The sequence below is a fragment of the Poecilia reticulata genome, chromosome 20 (assembly GCF_904066995.2).
Source record: "Poecilia reticulata chromosome 20, P_reticulata-male-v2, whole genome shotgun sequence".
Classification (NCBI taxonomy): Eukaryota; Metazoa; Chordata; class Actinopteri; order Cyprinodontiformes; family Poeciliidae; genus Poecilia; species Poecilia reticulata.
The window spans coordinates 21,617,671-21,640,424 of NC_088849.1; the positions used below are offsets into that span (position 1 = coordinate 21,617,671).

The following is a 22,754-nucleotide window of genomic DNA, read 5'->3' on the forward strand; positions in this document are numbered from 1 at the left end:
GTTTGGTTTCAGTTTATCGCAATGTAGGAAAAAATCGTTCTTAAGACAGACGTCGAACATTATTAAAAATATTTTTTAAGAAAACATATTCCACAGCAGCGATATTTAAAAACAACTACAACGGACTGAAGAAATACTAAATTTGAAGATGTTTGTATGAAATATGAAAGTATGAATTATAAATTAGAAGTAATTTCCATGAAGAGAATGATGTTTTCTTATAAAAAAAATACGACTGAAAGCTGTAGTTATCACGGATTCTAAAATTAATAATCGCTAGTGACAACATTTGTATTTCTCCTGCGCAACAACAACAGTTTTGACAAGTCTAACCTCCACAATATGGCGGCGTCATTGACGTACAAGACACGTTACGTCAAACAGGAAGAATAATTTGCTGCTTTCATGTTCACGTTAAAACCTCGGAATCTAGGACTTTCGTAACAAAACCGACAGCAGTCTGACAAACTTAACTGTTGGATTAGCAATTTTTCGACAGCTATTATTTATAAAAAGCCACCTTTACTTACTTACGATATTCTAACAGTAGTTTTATGTTTTGAGCGCAGTGGTTTTATATGTCAAGTGCTTTACGGGTGTTGCGGAATGTCACGTTTGTTGTACCGTTGCCTAGCAACGAACTGGATAGCTGCTTTTACATTATAAAGTAGCGTTTTCACAACTCTACCAACAATGTCTGAAGCCATCTACCCAGCAGGAAGCGTCTACGACTGGATCCCAAAGGAGCAAGAGGAAATTAAAAAACCACCAAGGTGAGTTTTATAAATCATGAAACGCGTTTTAAAGAATATGTCTTTAAAATAGTACAAAATTAACTGAGGTTTGACTAGTGTAATGGATCAACTTTTATCTAAATCTCACCAAATGTCTAGTTATCTTAAATGTACAGACCTAAATCACAGTTTAAAATTGAGTTTTTAAGTTCCATTCTCTTCCCATTTTAACCAGTTCCTGATGTCGAACAGTGGTATTTTTCCAGTCAAGGAAACAAAAGACGCATTTTTAATATCTTTATTCAACTTTAAAACCAAAGCAGACAACAAGAGAGATTGAAATGTTATCTTATTGTTGACCTCAAATGCAAAATGTGGGATCTATCTTAAGTTATTACAGTCATTATTTGTTTTTGTCGTTTCCTCTTCAAATATTATTGAATGTGGATTGAAGTGATTGTTTGGCGTAATATTATGTTCTGAAATCTCCCTAAAGATATGTGTCCAAGTTCAGGCCAGCTGTCATTCTTGAGCACAAGTTAACCAAAGATGCAAAGAAGACGATGGGACCACCAAAAGTGGAATTGCCATCTCCGGATAAGTACCTGAAAAAACACTCAAAGCATCCCAAACCACCTGAGAGTAAGTCCCTCTATCAAAATGTATGAGGATTTACCTTTGGGGTGTGAATCTGACGTCTGCATTTCCTTTTGGGACAGAGTCAGAAGACGGGCATAAGACTCGGACCTGCGCAGTGAGGAAGCCAGCGGTCCCTAGGCGGACTGAGAAACCGCTGATGGGGATCCAAACCCAAAGGGATTTCTTACAGACTACCGTCATGTTTCCCAGAAAGCCTAAAGCCATTTCTGTTGACACAAAGGAAGGACACAAACAGCTCCTGGAAAACTCTGGACTTGTCCCTAAATACGTCATGAAAAAGGTATTTTCCATCCAGAGAAAAAGCATTTTGAGACTATTTTCTTTCCATAATTTTCCTCATCCTGTCTCTAAACTTTGTGTACTTTTTGTAGAAAGCTTGGATAAGTGTTTGTATTAATAGTTGTGTCTCTTTCATGGGTAAATATCATTCTGTTTAAGTTTTTCTTTCCCTTCTGTGTTTAGCAACCGATGAAGAAATTGTATGGAGCTAAATTGGGGCCAAAATGTTTATTAAAAAAAAGATTTTAAGCTTTTCCTGAAAGTTATTACAGTAAACAATAATACTATTCAGACAGTTTTCAAGTAATATAAGTAATATAAAAAGTAATATAATAATAATTGCATAATAATGTAAGAACATATTCTCAAAGATCGTCAGCATTTTACCCTAAACTAAATACCTTTTTTTACAGTGTACCTTGGAAATGCTTGAAAAGTTATTGAATTTTATTGCGTGAAAAGCGTAAGAACCCTGATTCGTGTTGCTACCTGCAGGATTACGGTGAAGTACCGACGTATCTGCAGCTGCGCAGTGAAGCCGAGCGGAAGGCCCAGGCGGAGTACCAGCGCCTGGTAAGGGAGCAGAATGTGCTGCAGCGGCTAACGGAGGAGGATCACCAGGCCGTCCTGAAGGTACGCGGTTGTTTTTAGAAGAACACGGAGTTACTGCAACATCTAAAACCTCTGCTGAAGTAAACAGCATTAGACTAACAAAGTCATAAGCATGTAAATACAGAAATAAGTATTTTTTTAATGCGAAATTTTGCTTTTAGCTAAACAAGCTTAAAGCTACTTTAGCTTTTTTTTTAGCTGCTAATGTTGCTTCTTTTTTTTATTTAGAACACAGGTGTCAAACTCAAGGCCTAGGGGCCAAATGTGGCACTCTAGACTCCAAATCCCCACACTTTAATTATGCAGTAATGCGTAATTCCATGTTTATTGCAAAATTTCTTCAAAAATGATCAAAAACGTTGGGTACAAGTGATGCTAACTCCCACCTGCAGGTGGCAGCACCGTGCTGCTTCTACTGCACTGCTGCCTCAGCCTGATTGGTGTCAAGTTATAGTCCGTGATTGATGTGGAGAGTAACTAAAAGTCACATGTAAGTCATACATAAGCATTACAATGGAGTATTGGGGGCATAATAATAATAATAATACAAAAGTTTTTCAAATAAAATTATCAGAATAAAGTCACAAAATTACGAGAAAAAGTCATAATATTACAAGAATAAAGCTGTACGTGAATAAATTCAAAATAATATCAGAATAAAGTCATGATATTTCAAGAATAAACTTGTATTTTTATGAGAATAAATTGTAATTATACGAGAATAAAGTAATACAATTTTGAGAACAGTCATAATTTTAAGAAATAAAGAATAAAGTTGTAATTCAATTTTTTAAAATTTTCTCCATGTGATAAACATTGCAACATTTGTTGCAATGTTTATGTAAAACATAAACATTGCAACAAAAAAAATTCTTACATAGCTCAACAAAGTCTCTGATTTCATTGTAAAAAACCACAAAAAGAATAACAAAATTTAATTTGAAGACAAAGCTACTATTGGTATTTTAGCAGTTTGATAAAAGATTTTATCGATACATTTTGCCACAACCGTCCCTTTAAGAACATTCATAACCTCGATGCGACTCTTCTCCTTTAAGGGCCTGAAGAAGAAGTGGGACGAACTCCACCATGAATACCAGGGCCTTCCTATCCTCATCGACACGCCGTCAAAGAAAACCCGGAAGATCCGCCTGGAGGAGAACATGAGTCAACTGGAGAAGGACATCAGCTTCTTTGAAAGGTTCAAAACCATTTTTATTTACGACGATTAGGGAAGAACGGTTTTGGTCGCTAAGTCTCACCACTAGAGGGAGCTGCTGCAGAAAATGTTGGTGTGTGAATTTCCAAAATAGCTTTAACAAATTAGATACGTTGTTGTTTTAGCCGTTTGACTCTCAACATTGAGGTGAGAGAACTGTGGTTATGTTCACACAGCAGGGAAATGCGACCTCTATCCGACCTTTTCAGTCTGAATCGGATCAGAACAGAATCAGATTTGTGCTGTCTAAATGCGATTCTAAACCAAAATTGCTCGAGCATTTTGAAAATATTGAGTAATTTAGAAGTTACAACAGAACAGAATCTATGAGCAGAATAAAATGAGTATAAACTATTCACAAGATTAGACAATATCTAGAGCCTCTCCATACTAATCCATCGTTTCTTCCCTGGATAGCGTCGTGATGTCATCAGGAAATCCTCCATCTGTTGCTCCGTCCAGTGTTCTGGTGGTGGAATCAAGCCGTTAATGTTGATGGCTCCAAATATCATTTTGTTTCTCTATTTTCTAAACAATTTGCCAGAAACACCTGAATTTTAATTCCAATTCATTTATAAAATTTGATAGCCCATTTATTGCATATAATTTGGCCTGAAATGGGGCTTTTCTCCTTCTCCCCTGAAAATATAATTAAATTATCAATTTGGAATCTCACTGTTTATAAGATAATTTGCTCAAAAACTAAACTATTTTGAGGTGTTTCACAAGTTTTCCAAATCAGCTGTCTAGAATTCAAGATAGACTATGAGATGTTTTAGATTTAGATTTAAATATTGTCACCTGCTGTTGCTGAATAAACGTTAAAGGGAAAACTTACTTTTTTGAGCTTTAAATCATGTTAAAAAGTCATTCCTTTATCAAAAACATGGATTATTGCTTTGATTCTTTCATTCATGTTTGAGAAATCCTGGAGTCTCCATAGCAACCATTCAGCTATGCTAAACACCTGGGTGAACTTCGAGTTTCCACCTCACAGAGCAACCCTGTCCCACCCAGCTCCTTCAGACTAGCCAGCAGCAGTTAGCAGACATCTGGTGGAAATATGTGTTGTCGCTATTTCTCAGTGAAACGTGAAACTGTGGTTAAAGGGTTAACAGAGGAGCCATGTTGAGACGACTTCCAGAAGGCGGAGTTTCAGAAAGAGCAGAAGTTTCTTAAAGAGACAGAGGCCCAATTTCTAGTCATTAAATTACGTCAAATTTCTTTTAAGTCATATTTGATATAAATAGCATTTTTATAACAGCAGAAGTTTAAATAGTTACATGATTGTGCTGCAAAATGAAACTGTGCCTGGAAAAGACATAAAACTGCCATTTTGAAATCAATGCATGAACGGCGGTGTCTGTTTTTACTCCCGTAAACGGAGCGATGCTGCGTCACGTTTTTCTTCTGCTCATGCAGTTCGATTCCGTTCACTCACAAGTTTCATTGTGGTTTAATTAATAGTGTGAAGGACTGCACAAAAACAACAGAATTTCAGGACAAAAACCAAAACCTGCTGTGTGAATGTAGCCTCTTCATGTTTTCACGTCAAAATGTAACATTTGATTCTTTCTGTGTTTCTTTTCACTTATCTTTAAATAATGGTTTTAGAATTAAACACTTAGTTGTATTTAAAAGCATAAAGGCAGTGCTATAATATACAGATATGTTTTTTTTTTCCTTTTTAGTATGGACTTGCTAACAGAAAATCACTGATGGGGTTGGAAAATAAATGTAAAAACGTTTGATTGTCTTGAGCTGTTAAAAAAAAGAACAGCAGCATTTAAAAACAGCGAAGAGACGGGCGGTTAGACGGCCGCCCCGGTGACAGGTGGGCGGCTCCAGGACCGCCTCGGTTTATCTGTCCAAACTGTGACTCAGAAAGACAGTAAATGGTCGGCCATATTCTGCTCTGCTGCTGACAGTTTGACTCTCTTTTTTTATTATATGGATGCAGGGTTTCCCCCAGTGTATTATAGGCCTGGTGGCCCGCCATGCTTTACTAGGGCCACCGCCAGGCTAAGCCTTTCTTGTTTTTTTTTTTGAATAAAATTTTTTTTAAATCGCCATTTTTTTAAAGCCGGATTGCAAGTGTTTCTGTTGCTCTGAGCGTTTCACTATCAAGAGCAGATTTATTCCTAAAAGATGTGTTTATAGAAGATATGTTTATAGTTAATGCATTTAAAGCCGGACCAATCACACCGCTGGCCTCTGCGCGTTGCCTCGCGCGCTGCAGCAGCTGGATGTCTAAAGTTAACCTCAGCGCGGATCCCGCTCCTCCTTTCACTCGAACTGGACACAGGCTGACCGCTATGGATATTTACATCAACCCATCAACCCCCTGTGAGGAATTATTAGTTATGAGGAGTTATTGATTAAGGTAAGGGTTTAAACCCACCGCGTTAGCGCTGGTTGCGCAGCTCTACGTGAACCGCAGGAATAACTTATAGTCGCGCTTTCAGAGGAGCTTTGAGGTGAGAAATTTGTATATTTGTGAACAAAACATTATGCAGTGTTTACATCTCAACGGGACCAGCGTTTGGTCCCGTCTTCCCTGTAAAGTTTAGGTCTGTGTTCCCGGTTAGCCGGTGCGTTAGTGGTTAACGACCCAGTGCTAATCACTCATTGTGCAGGTTTAACCCGGTGAGGAGCTTTCGCTCTCCTCGCAGTCACGCATCACGCTGATTTTATATTATTACTAGTATTATTTTTCCGGTTACACTAAGCACCAGACCGTATCAAATGTTTTGCCAACTGAGTCAGACAGAGTTAATGTGCGCGGCCACCGGACATCTGAAAAACTCGTCCAGAAACTCGACCAACCAAAATAGTTTCTGTGTCTCATTGTTAAAAACTCAACAGACACGAAATGGAAGAGCCACTAAAGACACATTAGCAGCATTGAATTAAATCTCCCATTTGTTGCGCATCTCTGCGCAGTGCAGCGGGTTTAACTCATCATGCAGGGCCGGTCCAAGGGTGTGTGAGGCCTGGAGCAGAATATGACTTAGGGGCCCCTTTTGTTGCTAAAAGCATCAGCACCTCTAACAGCTTCTGTGTTTGATTTAGTGAAATCTAGGACAGGGGGAGTAGTTTAACTGGCAAACCTAAAAAGCAATAAATTATAACTGCAGTTTACTAATTTGTATTTGTGGACGAACACAGCTGAAACTCAAAGATTAAACTCAGCATCAGATTGTAGCTGTGGTAACAAACCAATCTGACTGTGAATATTGTTCTTTGAACTTCTACAAAGTAAACTTGCCAGCTCCTTAAAATCTTACATATAAATGTTAAATTATTTAAAGTTTTTAATTTATATATGCTGAAACCATTATGTCAAATTTAGGGGCAATGATAATCTCAATAAACAAATGCTACATTTATGTATCTGTGGTCTATGTTAAAATATTAGCATTTATGGGGGGCCTGATGGAGCCTCTGACTTAATTTGGATTTAACAGAAGTGGACATAATTGATATTCATTTTAATTGTATTTTTTGATTAGTCGTTTTTAAAAGGATTAACAAATAAATGTTTAATATATGGTTAAAATTCTTAATTAAAAAAAGTACGTGTTTTTTTGTTGATCTCTCTTCTTTATTTAACAAAAATTAACATTGTGTGAGATCTGCATTTAAACACAAAGTTTATTCATCTATCCTTCTCCATGAATATTTAGTTTTATTCAAGATCTTCACGCCAATGACAGAAATGCACATTCTTTTCATTGTTGTTCGAGCCTTCAAAGTTCTGAAGTTGAGGTTTTCTCTATAGTCAGATCCCCCCACTCTATCAGAAAATAATTTTTGAATATTTTCTGGTAATGTTTTGTTTCTGACTTTAAACATGAACTGTGCATGTATCTTCTATTAATTGAAGAACTGCCATCACTGTGGATCTTTGTGACCTAAATCCATACTGACTTTCTTTGAGTAGTTGATGTTTACTAATAAATCTTTCTAATGTAACAACAAATATTTTTTCCAAAATTTTGGAAAATTGCGGAAGTAATGAAACAGGCCTGTAATTTGTGAAATCATGTTTATTCCCAGATTTATGTAGTGGGATGACTTGTAATTTTCATTTTTTGTGGAAATATTCCTGTTTGAATTGACAGGTTATAGATATAGGTTAGCGGCCGAATAATTTCCACAATCACCTTCTTAATTATTATCATGTCAATACCATCATAATCAGAAGACCTTTTATTTTCACATTTATTTACTTCATCTATGATCTCATTTTCCTCCACCTCTGTGAGAAACATGGAATCTGGATTTCTACTAACTAATATGTCATTTAGTATTTCGTGTTCAGTGGGCTGCAGGATTTCTTCAGCCAATTTAGGGCCCACACTTGTATATTTATTAAAATTATGAACTATCTCTTCCATGCTATTTAAATTCGTATCTCCAATGTTTGTAAACATTTCCTCAAGTAGTTTTAGTTGAGGAAAACTAATAGGCCTGGAGTTTTTTCAAATAACACTGTTTAAAATATTCCAGATACCTTTAATATTATTTTTGTCTATCCAACTGTTTAAAGTAATAATCTTGTTTTGCTATTCTTAAAATAGCATTAGTTATATATTGATTAATGCAGAGGTTCCCAAACTGTGGGGCGCGTCACCTAGGGGGGGTCGCCATGCCATTGCAAGGGGGGCGCGGGAAGCCGTCTGGATGAAGAAAAAAAAAAACATGAATGAAACCCCTCCACCACGATAAGGTGGCACAATCGGGTTCCTTTCTATAAAAGTCTAGTTCTCTGCAGTCTTTAGAATGTTTTTCTTTATTTAAATATATTACATGAGCTGCGCTGTGAAGCCGGAAAAAAGCGGTTGATCATCAATTGACATTTCACCATTTTTAAAGCGGGTGAATCACGAGTAAACTTGAGCTTGACACATAGCTTCATCCTTGTAAGCGGTCTTCAACATTTGAACGGTTTCCGATGCTTTTTTCCCGAGCAGGAAGCAAAGCTTCAGCCTCACTGCTCATAGAACTTCTCCATGAAGAAAAACGACGGCTGGACAAAACAGCTCTTCCAAGAAAATTGACTGCGGTTAGATGAAACCTTCCACATCAACGCCGCGTGGTACACTGATTGAGAAGGCGTGGTTGAACAAATAACTAGCGGCAGAATCATGTACTACGAAAACTGCGTGTGCAGCAGCGTCATTCTGGAAACTTTTGGGTTCCCCTTCGTAAACAGTTTTAATCTAATTCAGTTAACAGTTTGAGGTTTTGTGTTGTGATGCTCCATTCAGACGTGGTAATAAAGGTGAAACGTGGTTCCCTGAAACAAGGAAAGATGTCGGCATTTCAAACAATCTGTGCTGAATGATAATGAACTCGAGAAAGAACAAAGAGTGGCCATCGTTTCCAGACTCATGTTGCAATGAATTGCGTTTATTTTCAACCCAGTGCTGCCTGGGGCCCCAAACAAAGCCTGTCGTTATTTATCACCCTTTTCCGCTGAGATCATCCAGACCTTTTAGTGACATCAGGTGACTAATCCCCCCTCATTCCCTCTGATTTTTCAACTTAACGCACATCAGCAGCCACAGAACACAACTGAAGAATGGATGATTGCTGCTCCAAACTGTGGTAAACAGGCTGCCATGAACAAGGAAAATCCCTTCTGGAGGGAAAGTTTAAGGTTTCTGACCAAAGTGGATTATCTTTGGAGGCTTCAAACCTAAAATTCTGGACTGATTACTAAAGCACAATTGAAGGAGTGACAAAATGAGGGCATTTTTTACCTATTTGGATTTTCCTCTTGGTGACTTATAATGCTTCCCTGAGCAGGTGAGGGTAGGTGGTCTACACAAAACATGTTCATTAAATTTTTTGTTAAAATTTTCTTCAGATTTTAGTCTGCTCAGTTCAGTCTTTTCTGAGCTCCTGTCTCTGTAAATCCAAATAATCTCCTGTTAGCCACATTCCTTATCTCAGAGATATCACTCGTGTGAAAAATGGCTGCAAAAAGATTGTACAACCGTGCATCTTTGAGAAGCAGAAGTGGAGCCTCCTACACAACCAACAAGAATGCAGTAAGTTGTTTCTTGATGGTAAGTCAACAACTAACCACTTGTATTTTCCAGCAGCCATTGTACAACGGTAAAACCATCCAACCAAATGTGCTGGAGCTCAGCTTCTGTTGCTAAGTAACTTAACAATCGAAGCGTTTTTGAAACAACTCATTTACCACACACCAAAAAACAAACATAACTTAACATGCATGTTTTTTAAGCACTTAGACTATTTTTAGAAGCAGTTGAGACCTACATGGAAGTATAAGTATAAAAACTTACAAAATGTGAATTCTGCTTAATAAGTTCCCTTTAATTCTCTTAAACTCCATTCCCAAAGCATCAACTTGTGGACCATTCTTAAAAGCCAACCAAGTATTTAGCTTGTTAGCTAAATATCTAGTTATCAAGCTAAATATTTAGTTTACTAAATTTGCTTGCTAATTGCATATGTAGTTTGAAACAGATATAGACAAAGTGGTGAAAATGTGACTTTGAAAAATGAAGTCTTTAATTATCTCCAAAAAAACAAATTACTTTTGATAATTTTTGACTAACTTGACAAAACGGCTCCCCATTGTTGGAATATTATAATATAGGACTCACTCAGTAATGGAATAAGGAAAATATTCACCTGTGTTGTACATTTGATGGGTTCTGTGGTAGAAATAATTACCAGATTTAAATATTGTCCCTGAATACATCGACCCCACCGCCTGCTTGGAGTCACATGAGGCTGATTAACCAGCATAGCTCTCCTCAAAACAAAGCTTTTCTTTTACCTAAATGACTTAAGCGTGATCGTGCTGCCCATGTTGCCGGGCGGACAGGATTTCTCTGGTTGACTCTGGAAAACAAAGTTTCCTCCTCTTCGCTGAACAAACCGGTAAGTTTTAGCTATAATACATTAGAAACTGCTTGGCAATGCTTTGGAGATTATTTTAGTTAATGTGATCGTTAGGAAAAACTGGAACTATTTTCAACTTAAGCCAAATGCATTTTTTGTCCACTTGTCTGAACTATTCTAATGTGTTTCCTCTAAGGATTAAAAAGCCTTTTTGCCACGGCAGCAGCGGCTGATTTTACCATGTCATCATCACAGCAAATGGATGAAATGAAAGTAAAAAGAGGAATTGTGGTAGGTTATTATGCTCACTTTCCAAATGTTGTAAACCAAAACTCTTTATGTCGAATCCAAGCAGCTAGAATTTATTGTAATATTTAAGGTAGATCTGATCAATAGTTTTCTGGACTTTCTGTCAAGCTAAACAATAATTGTTTAATAATTGGGGCTTACTGTGACAATGCACTCCTTTAATGGATAAAGTGATTTTTTTGTCCATTTTAAGCAATTATTTACTTACAACAAGCTCCTACTTCTTGCTGAAAAGTTATTTATAAGTTAGTTTTGTCTCATTTGAAGTGTACTAGGATGTTTACACTAGAAACTTGACCAAAATTACTTTGTAAGATTTAGTTTTTGCAGTGAATGTTGAGGAAATCTGAAGAAACTCTTGAAAATGTCTTCAATTCAAATAAAATTCGAGAAATTAAATACTTGACAAATTAAAAATCCAGAAAGCTTGCACAACTTTTTACGAACAAAAAGTGTACAAGGAAGTCCAGCTCACTGAAAGCAAAATAAAAAAAAACTTTTTTTTTTAATTCATTTATTTTTTTGCAGATAATCAACTGTTGTGTTAAAATGGCATTTAGTCTTTTGAATAATGTTTTCCATCATCTTACCCGGTACAAACGCAAATCTCGTGTGACGTCATACTTCTGCGAACTTCGGTTGCTATGGAGTTGCTATGACAACAATAAACAAGTTACAAGCTTAGAACTAGCTCTCGCATCGTTCCTTAAATACATTACAACTCATACTTAACAGTTTTTGAGTACTCTACCCACCTCTGTGTAATACTATGATAATATCAGCGATATTTACAGTAGTTTTTACTGTCGAACTGGCAATATTAGCTTAGCTAATGTAGCTTTTATTTGCTAGCTAAGGCGGACATGTAGCCTACTGTTTGTACATGTGCTTTGCCAGTGACTAGAACCTTCTTCTTATTCTCAGAAAGATCTGGTGCTTCCTTTACAAATCCGTTGAAACATTAATAGTATGCGGCCATGGTTTCAGGTGAAGCTCCTCCGTATTGTTCACTTTAACTAAATCTCAACTTGGTTGACTAAAGATTGGAGGCAGCTTGTCCAACTCCTCTAACATGTTTTCCTTCCTCGTCTCATACGGGTCCAATAGCCATTTTTTTTCATGCGTCTTTGAATCGCACATTGGTTAAGAGTGTCCACATGTTTTCTTTTTTGTTGGTCTCAATGGCACGGATCACTTTCGGTGGGAGCTTTCAGGTGATCTGCTTTAAAACGCCACCTGGATGATCTGTGTGATTCACTCATGTTTTCTCTCTGCTGCCTGGTCCAGATCAAAGACGACTGGCCTGGCTACAACCTGGATCTGTTCACCTACCCTGAACATTACCACGACGACATTGAGAACGTCTACATTCCCCACGGAGTCATCATGGACCGGTACGAACACAGACGCATGATGTGTCGGTAAACCGTCTCCTGCCGTGTGGTTTTCTCCTCCTGCTAAGGATAGAGCGCCTGGCCCGGTACGTCACGGAGGACTTTGAGGACAGTAAGATCATGGTGCTGTGCGTCCTGAAGGGAGGATACAAGTTCTGTGCAGATCTGGTGGAGTTCATCAAGGTTCTGGGGCGCAGCTCCAACCGGTACCTGGAGACCCGGGTGGAGTTTATCCGCCTGAAGAGCTACCTGGTAGGCAAATCGCATGGAAAACTTGCAGCTTTTTTGTTCCTCTGGTGATGATCTGGATAAAAACTTTAAATAAATTTATCATTTGTTGCAGAAACATAAATATTTGGAAAAATTCAAGCTAATTTAGTAATCGATTAATCGTTAACTGGAGTATTTTACTGAAAAAAACCCAACATGTTCAGAGTAGTAATTAAGTCATATACTGTATGTATTTATTGCATTTAAAGTAAAAAGACCATTGTATATAAAAACTTTTTAACCAAAATTCCTCAGTTTCAGCTCCACCTGGTTTTGATTTATTAAATTAATGCTTTAGTATTACATTTTAGGTATTCTTTTAGATTTTACAGTGCAAAAGCACAACATTATACCAGGTATTTTTAGCTTAGATTCTAGTGCAAATACCTTATTACACTTTAAATAAGACAAAACTAACTTACAAGTTACTTTTCAGCAAGATATGGGAGCTTGTTTTAAATCAATAATTCTTAATATGGGGAAAATATCTTGGTACAAGTAAAATAAAAGTGGAACTTGAACTTTTTTCATCAGTATTAAGGAATTATTGACAAAACAAGGTCCTGTGTCTTTCTGAAAAATTACTTGTTAGTTATTTTTGTGTTATTTCTAGTAAGACTTTTCACTAGAAACTAGATTAAAAACTTGGTAAAATGTTTGTTTATGCAGCGTGAACACGTCAGTGTTTGACCACCGGGTGTCGCTGTTGTTCCGGTTTGGTGAGGAATGATTTCGAGGCTCCTGGAGTGAAAACATGATCCTGCCCTTATAGACAGATTCAGCTGCCTTTGCCAAGAAAAGCATCTCTGGGGAATGATAAAGATGTCTTTACAGTGATATCACTTAGTGCTTTTGAACGCTGTCATCTGGACGATGTTATTTTATGGTGTTTTTTTGGCACAAGTCTGAATTATGTTTCCCTGCATGTGGCCACATTCCTTTCACTCCCTTTCCTGCACAAGACAAGATGACAGGTTTTCTGAGTCAGACAAGGTTAAGAACCTTGTTTTTTGTTTTTCCTTTACATAAAAAAATCCTGCACGTTAAAGTTATGTATTTCTGATCCACTGCTCATTTAAACTTCTTTAAATCACTCATTGTTGTTTGTTTTTTGCTCACAAAACGTTTTGTAATCTTGTAGCGTCGCTTCGACTTTCTCACTCATTTTCAGTCAGACCGTTTTTATGTCTTTACTGAAAAAAAAACAGAGCTCAAGCATGAAATAGATGATTATAAAATATCCTGTCTGAGATCTTTGCTGTATATTTTCCCTTATAAATCACTTTCAGACACTATTAGGATATGATTAACACTTCTTCTTGTCCACTATCATGATTCCTCAAGGAAGCCCAAAATAAAAAAGCTGCCTAAACACTGCAAAAACACAAAACCTCAACAATAATATAATAAAAATCTGAGATAATATTGGAAAAATGTCTTGTTATAATTGAAAGAAACTATCAGTAGAACTAGCACTTAAAAAAAAAATATTAAGAAATTATTGACTTAAAATAAGCTCTTATTTTGCAATGAAAAGGTACTTGTGAGCTAGTTATCTCAGGTGTACAAAAAAATATTTACACTAGAAACTAGACAAAAAGTATTTGGTAAGGTGTTTTTGCAGTCCAGAAGAGCGCAACAAGGTTTGCAGACGATGCAAATGTTTAATATTAATATTTCCCCATAAGTAATGTAAAATAGAGCTTCCATTGTTAGATTGTATAAAATATAAATTAACTAAACAAATTAATGATCATCATGGATCTTCAAAAGTCAAATCTTGTGTTTTCTTTCCTACAGAACGACCAATCAACAGAGGACCTGCACATCATTGGAAGCAGTGATCTGTCTTTTCTACACGGAAAGGTTTGTTTGTTCCACTCTACTCCCAGCCTGAAGAGGGCGCTGTTAGACTTGTTGTTGGCCTGGGGTTCAGACTGAATCTGGAATAATGTAGAGAATTAAAACGGTAATTTGGAAATATTTGGGTATTGATGCTTTACTTCCTGTTCCTTTTGTCTCAGTGATAAATGTTGATTTCCTGTTTTGGTTTGATTTTAATGACTTTATAGGAAATATATTATATTCATGACCGTCCGTCCGTCCGACCGACCGACTCTTTACCAAACTGCCTCTCTCTGCACCCAGCTAGATATTAATCAGACCTTTGGACTCTTACTGTATATTCACTGAGCGTTTAACCCTGAAGAGCTGTCAGGAAAGACTGATGAATCAGGACAGAAATGTTACAAACTCAGCTGAATGTGAGCACAAACATGCCTACACTGTATAGTCCTGTGGCTAAAAGCAGAAAGGTTGACGCCATCATAACCGGAAAAGCTGATGACTTTATTCTTCCTGTCCCTTTTGCAATAAAATAGAAGAACTAAGTTATTTTAAAAAGTAGCCGTTTTAAAACTATGCTGTTGCTATTAGCTGCCGCAAGACATCACAAAAAAGCATTTTAGATATAATTTAAGCCATTGCTTCAGAAATAACACAAATACTCTTACGGTTGCTCATGATCTGTTCATTAATTAGCAAACAAAACACTAATGATGAGCCTGATGATCATTCTCAACTTATTGTACAAGCTAGCATTAGCAATGCAGCACAGATAGTGCTTGAGAAAAATTTAGAGATGTAAGATTTGAAACCTCCAACAAGTAATTGCTTTTCACATAATAGTTACTCATGAGGTTATCCGTTTATTGCTGGGACAATAATACACAGAAAAAGATAAATAAGTTGAGTTGAGATCAAATGTATGTCTTCTTTGTTTACAAACAAGCTAACATTAGCACCTCAGTGCAACTAGCTGCTAAAAGTAGCAGTTTCAAGTTCTTGTGTATCTTTTTTTTATATATATCAAAAAAGAGGAGCAACAACTGGTGTAACTGGCCACAATGTTTATTAAAAGCAAATAAATTTAGCTCTAACACAAATGAATCTCCACTTTTTGTACCTATTTGAGTAAAAACTAGCATTAGCAATGCTGTGCTGAAAGCAAAAAACAGTATTTTAAAAGTCCCACAAGTACTTGTTTTTTGAAAGTTTATTGTCTTATTTATTTTTTTCCATGTATTTATTAATCCAATACCCAATAATGGTTGTGCTGAGTATTTTTAATGTTAGCGACATCTTAGGAACATAATAAATAAAATCAATAAAAACCTAAATCGTTAACACATCCAGCTCAGATTAAGGCACTGAGTTTCTTTAACTTGGCCTGATTAGTTCAGTGTCTCAAAGCGTGATGTGAAGGTTTTCAGGTGCAGACTGAGTAAAAATTGGCCAGCTGTCTGCATTCTCTCCAATCGCTCTCCCTAAACCATAGACACGCTCACAAAGAGTCCTCACAGCCAGAAGAAGAAGAATTCATCAGAAAACCCAGAAGCAGCGGGGCAATCGCTCAGCACCCGGTCACTGGTGACTTCTGGTCATTGTAGAAAACAGATGTTTCATTACAGCGGAGAACTGAAAGAGTTGTCTGTATTTTTTAGCGAAGACAGTGAAGATGCAGCCAACTTTGTTGCCATAGAAGCCCCCCCCCCCCCCCGGAAACAGCCGTTTATTCTCGCTTTGCTTGAACGGTGTGAAAACTCAAGGATGACTTACTTACTGATGTTTTTCTACCTTTCTCTTGTTTCACATGCGACCCAGAGTGTGCTCGTTGTTGAGGTGAGTCTATAAACTGTATAGCTCTTATTTATGACGTGAAATTAATTTGCTTGTCTTGGTTGTCACCAATTGCAACTTTTTCACGTTTCAACCAGAAACTTCAGTGTTTTAATTGGGATTTTAGGTGACTGCACAACATAAAACAGGGGTGACCAAAGTGTGGATCGGGGGCCATTTGTGGCCTTTGGATGATGTTTTTAGCTCTCCCTGCAGTTCAAGAATGACTTTTTGTACCAAGTGTATAATTATTATTAACTCTTTTTTTTTTCTTTTTTACAATGGAAAACATGCAGTAAAACACAAAACATTAATCTTTTCACAACCAAAAATGTCCAAGTAGTTTAGGTCTATCACTTAAAATCCAAATAAAATGCACAGAAGTTTGTGGTTTAAACATGTCAGGATGCGGAAAGACTCAAGAAACATGAAAAATTGAAAAATATGCACTGCAAAAACACAAAATTCTACCAAGTATTTTTGGTCTAGATTCTTAGTACAGTTAAAATAAGACAAAATTAACTTACAAGTAAAATATTCAGCAATACATAGGAGCTTGTTTTGAGTAAGTAGTTCCTTAATATTGATGAAAAAGTACTAGTTCCATTAGCAGATTATTTCACTTATTACATGGAAAAAAATGATTGCTTTAAGTAAAATAATCTACCAGCAAAAGAAGTACATTTTCATCAATATTAAGGAATCATTTAGTCAAAAAATAAATCTCCCACTTCTTGCTGGAAAGTTACTTATAAGTTAGTTTTTTTATTTCAACTGTACTAAGATATTTGCACTGGAAACTGGATCAAAAATACCTGGTAAGATTTTGTGTTTTTGCAGTGAATACATCAGATGCATCTGATAATGTAGTTTTATTAAATATTTTAAAATAAATGTTTTCAAATATTTAAATGTATTTAATTTGGTCTAAATAAAATAAAATAAAATAAATTCATTTAAATATTTTTAAATGAATTTACTGCTAATTGAGTACAATTTTTGGGTGTTTTATCTGCCTCTGATGACAAACATACAAAACATTTTATGTACAAAAATGCAGAAAAAGTAAGAATATTAAAGAACATCTTCTGATGTGAAACTTGCAGTAAAAATGGAGGTTTCCTCTGGCTTCTTTCTTCGCGTTTACACAACAAACATTCACAGAAATGTGGAAGTTTTCCAGTATCAGGAAACTTTCTGGGGGAAAAAACTGATCTGTGATTCTTTGTATCTTCATATCTCTGGTGTCAATGATCCGGATCCCTCCCTCCCTCATCGCTGCGGCTTCCTCTGCTCTTCCCTTCCCTCAGGCCATCGTCGACACAGGAAAGACCATGAAGGCTCTTCTGAAGCATGTGGAGACCTTTGAGCCCAAGATGGTCAAGGTCGCGGGGTGAGTCTGCGTCTCGGTCGTCCCAAAGTTTTTCCACTGTGAGGGAAATGCCGAGCGCATGATGAGCAGGAGGACAAGATGTCACTTTGTGTGTGTGGGCAGCTTTTCCAGAGATCGGACGGAAGATTATCATCTTCCTGCACACATGGCTTATTGTAGAGCTTTATTTCCGTTTCAGTTTATGACAGAAAAGCAGAAACGTATCCAGTCAGATCTATAAATCAACAAGAAATCAATTAACTAACAGTGATTAATGTGTTTCAGTCTGCTGGTGAAGAGGCTCCCTACCATGACTGAAAGTCTGACAGACTGTAAGTATTTTTCTACGACTAACAACTGCTTTAGTAATCAGTTAATCTATCAATTTTCCTGATGATTAATCGATTAATCGTATTTAAAATAGTGGCAATCTTTTTTCCCCACCTGAGGCTTTTTAGTTAAAACATTTCGACAGATAAAGGTGTTTTAAGTGCAAAATATATGTATTGCAACTAATGATTATTTTAGTAATCAATTAATCTATCAATTTTTCTGATTATTAATTGGATATAAAAATGGCACATTCTACTGATGTTTCTCATTTTTATACAAAATAAGAAATACGTTAAAAGATCCAAATAAACAATTATTCAAATACTTTTTAAAATAAGAAAATAAAAATTTTATTGCCTAAAATGCAATTTTAGGCAATAAAAGTTTGTAAATTTGAACCAGATGGAGTTGAAACTAGGAGGCCACTTGAAACATTTTGGTTAAAACAAATTTACAGAGAAAAGTTTTTTTTAATTATCTTAAATACAAAATGTATGTATTGCAACTAAAGATTATTTTAGTAATCAATTAATCTAATTTCCTGATGATTGATCGATTAATCGGATACAAAAATGCCACATTTTACAGATATTTCTTAGGAGTTTTTTTTATACGAAATTAAAAATGCATTAAAAGAATCCTAATAAACAATTATTCAGATACTTTTTAAAATGAGAAAATAATAATTTTATTACCTAAAATACAGTAGCGTGTCATTCTTTAGTACATTTGAACCAGAAGACGCTGAAACTATGGAGTTTTGGTTAAAACGTCTACAGATAAAAGTTGTTTTAATATCAACAGTTTAGGCTTAATTACTGCTCTGAATGTGTTGTTGTTCTTTAGCAAATTGCCTTTTTTGAGTGTATACTCCAGTTTACATTTCTTTTGTTCAAGTCTGACATTTTTCTTTATAAGTGATTGTTTCTGGTTGCTTTTATTCATTTATTTTTTCAATTTTATTTTTTTTTATTTCTAGTCTGCTACATACAGTCATTCTCATCCCGCAGGCCAGCAGATTACACGCATAAAATGCTCCATCGCATTTGTCTTTGCTGCGTCTGAAAATATTAACATGTCAATGTCAAAGTTATAGCACTTTTAAAAACAAGTTAAAACAGCACCAAGGTGCTGTACAAAAACGATAGCACAGTAGAATAAGTTGATAGAGAGGGGAAAAAGGTAAAATGAAACATCACAACAGAAAAGTTACAGTATCAGGCCTCAATTAAATGAAAACGAATAAAAATAAGTTTTAAGAAAAAGAATATCCATGTTTTTGAAACTATAAGGAAAAGATGTACCGTATTTTCCGCACTATAAGGCGCACCTAAAAACCTTCAATTTCCTCAAAAGCCGACAGTGCTCCTTATAATCCGGTGCGCCTTATATATGGACTAATATTGAACCACAGCAGGTCTAGCAACTACGGTAAGCAGCCGCCAACTTCATTTGACCCCGTAAAAGAAGAAGCGCGCGGTGCATGCTGGGATAGTTGCCAGAACGCTGGTTTGTTAATAAAGTTTGATAATACATTTAAAGCCAGGGGGTTTGGGGGGAGAGAGACAGACTGCGGCGTGTCGGTTGGTCTGTTACCCAGAAAACAGTTGGGCACAATATGCAATAACACCGTGAGTGAAACAACGACTGGGGCAGAATACTATATAAAGTACTGGGAACCACTTCTTTATAAATGTGGATGTGTAATAATAGAGTAAGGCAACCCAAACTGTAGCGTCTATTCTATGCGCCTTATATATGAAGAAAGTTTCAAAATGGGCAGTTCATTGAAGGTGCGCCTTATAGTGCGGAAAATTATATTTTGATGCACTTGATCTCAACACATTGGCTCAAACATCTGTTTGCTCTGGCAGACGTTGGATTTGAAATCCCCAACCGATTCGTGGTCGGCTACGCCTTGGACTACAACGAGTACTTCCGTGACCTCAACGTAAGTCCTGAGTTTGCTGCTGCTGACCTCGTGACCTTTTGAAAAGCTGTGGAGAAAAAAGAGATGAAAGAGGTGGAGGCGGGAGAGCAAACATGTTAAATCAAAGCGGCTCTCTCCTCCTCTGTGAAACCTAAACTCACCCAACAGGTATCCTCCCTGTCTGAGGAGGTTTTACATGCAGCTGCAGCGTTTTATAAGAGCGGTTTATGAGAGTACAATCGTTTGAAAGACAGAAACATCCAGGAGAGTCTGCTTTGTTATCTTTGCACCATTTGATTTGTACTGTCCGTTTTAGTGGCACGGACGTCCATTACAGGTAAAACCAGTAGTAGCTTGTAAGAAAAACTAATTCTGCTGACATGGAAGCTAAAGGAAAACATTCATTAATGTTACAGAGGTTTCAAAAATACACTTCACTGCTAAAACACAAAATCTTACCAAGTATTTTGGTACAGTTCCTAGTTCAAATGTCTTGGTTTCAACTCACAAAAAACTTTTCGGCAAGATAAATGAGCTTGTTTTAAGTAAGTAATTCCTTAATCTTGATTTTAAAAAATAAAAATAAAATATGCTTGTTCCACTGGCAGATTATTTCACTTTTAACAAAACATTTCCCCTTATAAGTAAAATAAAGCTGAACTAAGACATTTTCATTATTAAGACATTGTTGACTTAAAACAAGCTCCTATTTCTCACTGAAAGTTACTTGTAAGTTGTTTTTTAAGTGTATTAAGACATTTGCACTAGAAACTTGGTAAAATGTGGTGTTTTTGCAGTGTTGGCAACATTTTCCAGCAGATTACTCAACTAAACAGGCAAATATCAACTTGTGCTTTTCTGATCAATGAGGCTTGAAATATATATGATGTTTATTCTATAGTTAAAATAACAATAATTATGTGGTATTAAGATTAGTTTCACATTTTCTAGTTTATCTATTGCTGGATAAACTAGCTACATGCAAATTGGGCGTTTCATCCTGTGTCAACCTTTGCAAATAATTTCATAAAATAATTTTTTATTTTAGTTACTTGCATTGTTTCCTCATTTTACCCAATTTACCTCTCAGTAGCTAAAAATAACAGTTTTCTGTGCTCTTTTTTCCAAACCTGGACGTTTAGTTCAGGTCAGAAATCAGTCAGTAGAAATCTTCTGTCTTTATTTGCAGACATGTGAACTGATATTCACCTCCAGCCGTTGTGAAAGGCTAGCTTCACTCCCAGAACGTTATGTGCTGCATGTTTGCACTGTATGTGGCTCCTATGCATGTTTGAGGGGGCGTTGCATCTCATTGTGAAAGTTTGAAAAACCGACCTGTGGAATGTGGAGGTTTGGAGCCTCATTATCAGACAGAGTTCAGGTTCACGCTCCTATCTGTCCTCATCCCACCGAAGAAGAATGAATCAAGCGCTCCCCCACCGAGACTCAGAGTTAGATTAATGGGCGTCTTTAGATCACATTACCTGCTTTCAAATAACTCCGGGTTTTACACAATTTATTCCTGTAGATGGAGGGTACATTTTTCTTTTATGCAAAATGATAAGTTGCGATCTATTGACCCTTTGCAACTACGTCACTTTTCATTCGAGGCGCCATGATGGACCTCGGAAGTGAGGGACGGCAGTTTTGAACAGAGCGACTGAAATTGTTTTTTTCCAGTTTATTCATGGCTTCTACTTGTTCGAGTCGAGCTAATTTGTCTGTGAACGTAACACACCTGGTTGGGGCTCATAGACGGCTGTATTAACAAAAGTTGGAAACAGCTAGCTTAGAAACCGACCCGTACCTCCTTCCTCTTGACGTGGTGATTAAATTACAGATTGCCTGAATTCACACCACGTGATTTAAATCACTATGTCATGAACACTGTTTCCCCTTATACCAAAGCAGCATTAAACGTACAGAAGACGAGAAGCTAACCAGTTTTTTTCCATACATGCTACACTACATGACGGTGCGTCATTGTCTCCATGGTTACCAATGGTTAGACGCGTACCTTCTCCATAATGCGATATTTAACATCTTTCTAATAATACTTATAAAGTATATGAACGTTAGTCTTCTTACATTGTAAAAAGTGTTCGCTGCTAATCCGCGGTTACACCGAGCGCTGACAATCATAATTAACCGCTGCTGTCCACCACCTCCGTATCTTTCCTCATTAAAAGTTATATAATAAAATGACAAGTTCGGTTTGCATCCTTGTCTGTTTGTGCAGCCTATGATAACTTTTAAAGTGAAATCAACTGAATAGACGCGGTATTATGTTACAGATGTCTGTTTTTAGACAGTCTTTAGTTGTTTTGACGTCCGTCATGGCGGAGCTCTGGAGATCGTGACGTCACGTGCAAAGAGTCAATAGAACGAAGAGTAAACGAAACGAATGTAACATTATTTGTCACACAGTCATTTTTTCTCTTTTTCAGCACATCTGCGTCATCAGCAAAACGGGAAAGATGAAGTACAAGATTTAGAGAATTAAAGCCATTAATTATACACTGTTAAAAAATATATTAGCCGTTTTTAGCAGTGTGACTGTGTTTAACTTTAATTAATTATTAATACTATTATTTTTTACATTTTTGCATGTTGTTCAGATAAGTTGTATTTGTAATATGTTTATATATTGACTTCCTCTTTGCTTTTTTGTCACTAGACCTGTCACAATAAAAAAATTTGGTGGACGATAAATTGTCCCTGAAGTTCTTGCGATAAATGATAATATTGTTCGAAGATCATTTTAATTTTTATATTGTAATGTCACGGTAATGAAAGAACACATTCTGAAAGATCAATACATATTTAACTCTGTAACCGGAAGATATTTAAAATATTCAAATAAATAAACAAAACAGAAGTAAATAAAATGAATCATAAAGTCAGTGTAAACAGAATTATCCTTCATAAAATAAGGTCTAGTTAAGACAAAAAGCACCGACTGAAGACTTTTGTCATCTAATTTTTGGTATAAAGAGAAACAATAAATGTAAATTATTGAGCGTGTTTTAATTTATCATTCTTTATTGATTGATTTATTGCGACAGGCTTTTTGTCAGAT

General features: G+C 36.4%; 2 protein-coding genes across 3 annotated transcripts; both read left to right on the forward strand.

Moving 5' to 3' along the window:
* Positions 1-165: 165 nt before the first annotated feature.
* On the forward strand, positions 166-5,576 carry enkur (enkurin, TRPC channel interacting protein). Its single transcript, XM_081601491.1, has 5 exons — positions 166-773; positions 1,231-1,376; positions 1,454-1,674; positions 2,169-2,306; positions 3,344-5,576. Exons 1-5 carry the CDS (start codon positions 694-696, stop codon positions 3,515-3,517), a joined length of 759 nt encoding a protein of 252 aa, XP_081457617.1. The 5' UTR covers positions 166-693; the 3' UTR covers positions 3,518-5,576.
* prtfdc1a (phosphoribosyl transferase domain containing 1a) lies at positions 3,374-22,387 on the forward strand. 2 transcript variants are annotated; one of them, XM_081601492.1, is made up of 10 exons: positions 3,374-3,486; positions 10,586-10,680; positions 11,986-12,092; positions 12,161-12,344; positions 14,163-14,228; positions 16,026-16,043; positions 17,351-17,433; positions 17,698-17,744; positions 19,620-19,696; positions 22,123-22,387. In XM_081601492.1, exons 2-10 carry the CDS (start codon positions 10,630-10,632, stop codon positions 22,168-22,170), a joined length of 681 nt encoding a protein of 226 aa, XP_081457618.1. In that variant the 5' UTR covers positions 3,374-3,486; positions 10,586-10,629; the 3' UTR covers positions 22,171-22,387. The 2 variants fall into 2 exon arrangements, with proteins under 2 accessions (XP_081457618.1, XP_008394712.1); XM_008396490.3 differs by lacking the exon at positions 3,374-3,486 and adding an exon at positions 5,666-10,428.
* Positions 22,388-22,754: the final 367 nt, after the last annotated feature.